The following is a 4,895-nucleotide window of genomic DNA, read 5'->3' on the forward strand; positions in this document are numbered from 1 at the left end:
GTGGTTCGGCTTTGGCCGAGTCGCCTGGGCGTTCGCCGTGTCGTCCGTTGTCCGGTTTCGCGGTTTTCGCAGTTTATCGGTTTATCCGAGCTTCGTCGTTGATCCAAACTCTGATTTGGTAGTCCGTATCCTGATTTGGCAGTAAACCCGCTTCGGTGTTCGAGTTCGAATCCATTCTACGGTTGGATGACTCGTTGACTCACCGAATCGTTAGCTTGATTCCGCATGCGAGTGGATGTATTCCGTTGTTTGCGTGCGGTTCGTTAGCCTCGTTGCCTTGTTAATCCGCTTAGTCACGTATCACTTGGCCTCGATGTTGTGGACTAACGATCGTGTTTAGATACGTCACCCGATGGTTCGTTGGTTTGTCGAATCACCGTGTCAGATACGTCACCCGATGGTTCGTTGGTTTGTCGAATCACCGTGTCGAGCTGTGTTAAGGGACCCATAGGTAGTTTTACACGCCTACAGATACCCCCTCCAAAGTATTTCAGCTTCGTTCTTTTATAGAAGAGTCTGGAATACTTTGGATATAATTGTTCCAACCTTCAGTCGGTGTAACACGACCTTGGAATGGCTTATGTTCTTGATTCCTTCCATCCTTCAGGCTATTCGGTGCTTTGTCGTCAGTCTGTAAGGGTTCCGGTGCTGCATTTATTGTCTGACCGTTGTCAGAATTTTGAACTTGAAGTCGATTCCTGATTTTCTGATCTTTAGCTCGTGTTTGTTGGTTTAACATAGAACTGACCATCGATTATCGGCGTTGAGTGCTTATTTGCGACGCGTTGTCCGGCGTAGTGTTGTTGAGTTATCCTTAAGAATATTTTTTTTAGAAAAATATTCTCCAGGAACCTCTCAACAAAAAATAGGGAATAATTTATACTCGTATACCTTGTTGGAGTATTGTTCATGTCCGAATGAGCTGAACCGGCTTGGTCTGGTCTGATTCAGCTTGGTCTGATCCGGTTCAGTCTGGTCTGGTGTCATTGAGTTGACTAACTATCTCCATCACATCGTGCTGACTCAGGGTTCCAGATCACTGTTCATTGACTTTTGGTTGCAACGCGTTGACTGGTGTTGATGTGACGCCCCTGTTTTCACACTTGGCTGTAGTCCAAGGTGAACCCAGATATGTCAAACCTGTCATGCACCTCCACTGTGCAACAACATGTTTCACCAATCACAGTAATATCCTCTAGTGGAAACCAATATAAATGAAGGTACAAAACAGGCAAATAAGGGAAATAAATACTATAGTCATGATACAGAAAGATATATCTCATAAATGAAATCATGTCCCAAATAAACTAAACTGGAATACAACTGATATACATCTGGAGTCTAAAATAACATGATATGTCTCAACATGAATCGATTAGAAATCGTACTAAGGCATATTGTTGTTTGAGTCAAAAGTCGGTTCTGTTGAGGAATTCATTATATCTTCAAGCGATTACAATAAATTCAAAGAAATAGTCTTTTTTATAAGACCTCTTTTACACAACAAAGCAGAAATTACAACTTTTGAGAAACAAACACAAAAATCGTCTATCGATCTTTGTTTTCGTGGGACTTTGCCTGTGCCGGGAACGCTTTGGTTCGTGGACCGTCGAATCACAGATCGTGAAGAGGAGGTTTACTGATTCTGACTTCGTTTATCGAAGTGAGAACTTGAAACGATATCTTATCGAAGTAAGATAGTCGTTCTTCTTAAAATCAAGTCAAAGCTTAATTTCAATGCGTTGTATGAAAACTCAAATCTGCTCTCTCTACTCTGGAATGCTCGAAAATATGCTTGATCCTCGTCAGAAATGACCCTAGGGGGGTATTTATAACCTCTGGAGTTCATAACTGAAAAAACTCAACAAACGACGAAATTAGACTGGCGAGACAGTGTTTACTGTCTCGCTGGGCGAGACAGTGTTTGCTATCTCGACCCGCGAGATAGTAAATACTGTCTCGGAAACAGTAACCGCAGGCAGTTTTCGTTTTAACTGCCTTCCCACGTTTCGGGGAATTTGGCAGTACCTAAAACTTTTCTTCTAAAACTTGGTCTTTTTCTTTTCAAATTCAAAAACATAGATGATATGAAAAGCATTTTGGAGAATGGACCTTGGTTCTTTGGTTCCAGGCCTATTCTCTTGAAGCCTTGGAACATCGATGAAGACTTGGAGAAAAGTAAAGAGAGTGTTTACCCTGTCTGGATACAATTACCAGGTTTGGGGCTGAGCTTATGGAATGCAAAGAGCATTAACAAAATTGCTGGCATTATAGGAAAACCAATTATCACTAATATGCTTATAGCTAATAGGCAAAGACTTGCATATGCTAGAGTTTTAGAGGAAATAAATTTGCCTTCTGCTCTTCCTGATGAAATTACAATAAAAGGACCAGATAGAAAAAATATCCTGCAGAAGGTATATTATGAGTTGAAGCCTAGATGGTGTGAAGTATGTAAAGTTGTGGGTCATGACACACTACATTGTAGGAAACATGCAAGGGTTCAAATATGGAGGCCTAAACAAAAAGTAGATCCTTCAGTAAAAAAAATTAGAGTGGAATCTGTTATCTCTCCTGTGCATGTTGTACACTTTCAGGATGGTGTAAATAAAATCCAGACAAATACTCATGTCCTACCTGACCCTGACTTACTTGTTCAGAAGCCTATTCAAGCACAATCTGTGCTGCAAATGCATATTCAAGCACAATATGTGCCACAAATGCCTGTGAATACATCTCAGAGTGTTGGGATTGAGCAGATTTTAGGAAATGGTGTGGAATGAATACTGATAACTTTACAAATGAGAGGACTCCTATACATGCTGAGCAGATGAATCAAATGGAAAAAAGAGAAATCTTGAGCTTAGGAAATGTTTCAGGATTTCAGCTGGAAAAAATGTTGTGCATGTTTCACAGTCAGATTTTGATACTCATACACACTCAGGAAAATCTTGGATGCTAATGCAAAGGGGAAAAAGTAAAAAGAGGCTCTCACCTATTAATTCCTTCTCCCCACTAGCTGGAATAGTATGTGATCTAGATCCCTCTACAATGGATAGAGTGGATCAAACCTTATGAATTTTTCTTTTTGGAATGTTAGGGGACTAAACAAGTCCTCTAAACAACACCTAATCAAGCAGCATATTTTACAATATCATCTCTCTTTTATTGCCTTGCTAGAAACAAAAGTAAAGGAGGTTAAAATTACAACTATAACAAAGAAAATTGCCACTAATTGGAAATGGATCTCAAATGTATTAGGCACAAAAAAGGCAAGAATACTGATTTTATAGGATCCTGATTTAATGAATATACAAGTTGATTACATTTCACCTTAGCATATAACCTGCACTGTCAAAACTATGGATGGGAGGATAAATTGTATTATATCTTTCTATCTATGGTTTTAATCATCAGGATTCAAGAAAGGCTCTATGGACTGAGCTCCTCCAAGTGCATCAGACTGTTGGAAATACACCATGGCTTTTATGTGGGGATTTCAACACTATGATCAATAATAATGAAAAGCTAGGACGAATTGCACTTACAGATGCTAATACGAAAGACTTCAATTCTTTCATTGAAGACATCCATCTCTTACACCTAAAAACATTGGGTTGTTTCTTTACTTGGAACAACAAACAAGACCATGATGCTAGGGTTTGGTGCAGGTTAGATAGAGCTCTTGTAAATGACTCCTGGACCCATAAGTATAACTCTAGTCATGTGGAATTCTTGCTTCCAAACTTCTCAGATCATTCTCTTGCATTAGTTACTATATATAAGGAGGATATATAGGCAAGGTAAAAATCCTTTTAAGTTTTTTAATATGTGGATTAATCATAGCCTGCCTATAGTATCTTCATATGGCAGAGGCAAATTGAAGGGTTCAAAATGTATTCAGTTGTTACAAAACTCAAATTGCTGAGAGAAACTCTAAATGATTTAAACAGAAAACATTATGGAAATATTAGTGAACAAGTAGAAAGAGCTAAATATGCACCGGAGGAAGTTTAAAATAAGCTACAGGAGGATTTTCTCAATCCTGGTCTTATCAAATAGGAAAAAGATTGCTTGTCTGCTTATAATAAATTCTTACAATATGAGTTATATGTTTTCCAGCAAAAAACAAAAATTCAATGGAGCATTAAAGGAGATAGATGTAGAAGCTATTTTCATTCTATTATCAAAGCTAATAGGCACCTGTAGGCTGTCTAAAAATCACAACAGATAGTCAATTCCTATTAAACACTGATGATAGAAATTACAATTCGACGGCTTCCAGAATGCTACAATTTAAAGACTTTCACATAGATCGATGAAGGTTATAATCTGACGACCTTCGTAACAACTGATAAAAGCTCTAATTAACAGCCTTCACAATCAACAATGAGAGTTATAATTTGACGACTCTCATATTTTTAAAGACCCAAGATAAAGATTACAAGATGACGGTCTTTGCAACGCTCTAGCAAAAGAGACCACAAATTGATGGTCTCTTCACATCAAAATGCAGAGGTCATCCTTACGTTATACCATCAAAACGCAGAGGTCATCCCTGTGTTATAACATCAAAACACAGAGATCATGCCCGTGTTACAATATCAAAACGTAGAGGTCATGCCCACGTTTCAGAGTCAAAACGCAGAGGTCATCCCCAGCACTCCAATTAAAAACGCAGAGTTCGTGGACTCAAAATACAGAGTTCATCTCTGCGTCCAAACTCTGTGTTTTAGATTTACAACGCAGCGTGACCTGTGAGTTCAGCCACCAAAATAGGCCAAACTCTGTGTTTTAAGTCTAAAACGTAGAGTTCGGGCCCTGAACGCTATTTTTCAGTATTTGACTCGTTCAAAGGACGAACTGAACGGTTTTAAAATTATTTTCCCCACGAT

The 4,895-nt window shown here is 38.8% G+C and overlaps 1 protein-coding gene across 1 annotated transcript; it reads left to right on the forward strand.

Moving 5' to 3' along the window:
- LOC109838308 lies at positions 2,088–3,798 on the forward strand. Its single transcript, XM_020406759.1, has 4 exons — positions 2,088–2,450; positions 2,598–2,772; positions 2,831–3,027; positions 3,418–3,798. Exons 1-4 carry the CDS (start codon positions 2,088–2,090, stop codon positions 3,796–3,798), a joined length of 1,116 nt encoding a protein of 371 aa, XP_020262348.1.

Source organism: Asparagus officinalis, chromosome 4, assembly GCF_001876935.1.
Source record: "Asparagus officinalis chromosome 4, Aspof.V1, whole genome shotgun sequence".
NCBI classification, from domain to species: Eukaryota; Viridiplantae; Streptophyta; class Magnoliopsida; order Asparagales; family Asparagaceae; genus Asparagus; species Asparagus officinalis.

Excerpts from the sequence above, each read along its gene's own strand:
- LOC109838308 (XM_020406759.1), top strand. The coding sequence starts at position 2,088 with ATGAAAAGCATTTTGGAGAATGGACCTTGGTTCTTTGGTTCCAGGCCT. Across the intron at positions 2,773-2,830 it reads TGAGCAGATTTTAGGAAATG|ATGAATCAAATGGAAAAAAG; the intron begins GTGTGGAATGAA and ends CATGCTGAGCAG. Across the intron at positions 3,028-3,417 it reads TCTCCCCACTAGCTGGAATA|GATTCAAGAAAGGCTCTATG; the intron begins GTATGTGATCTA and ends TTTAATCATCAG.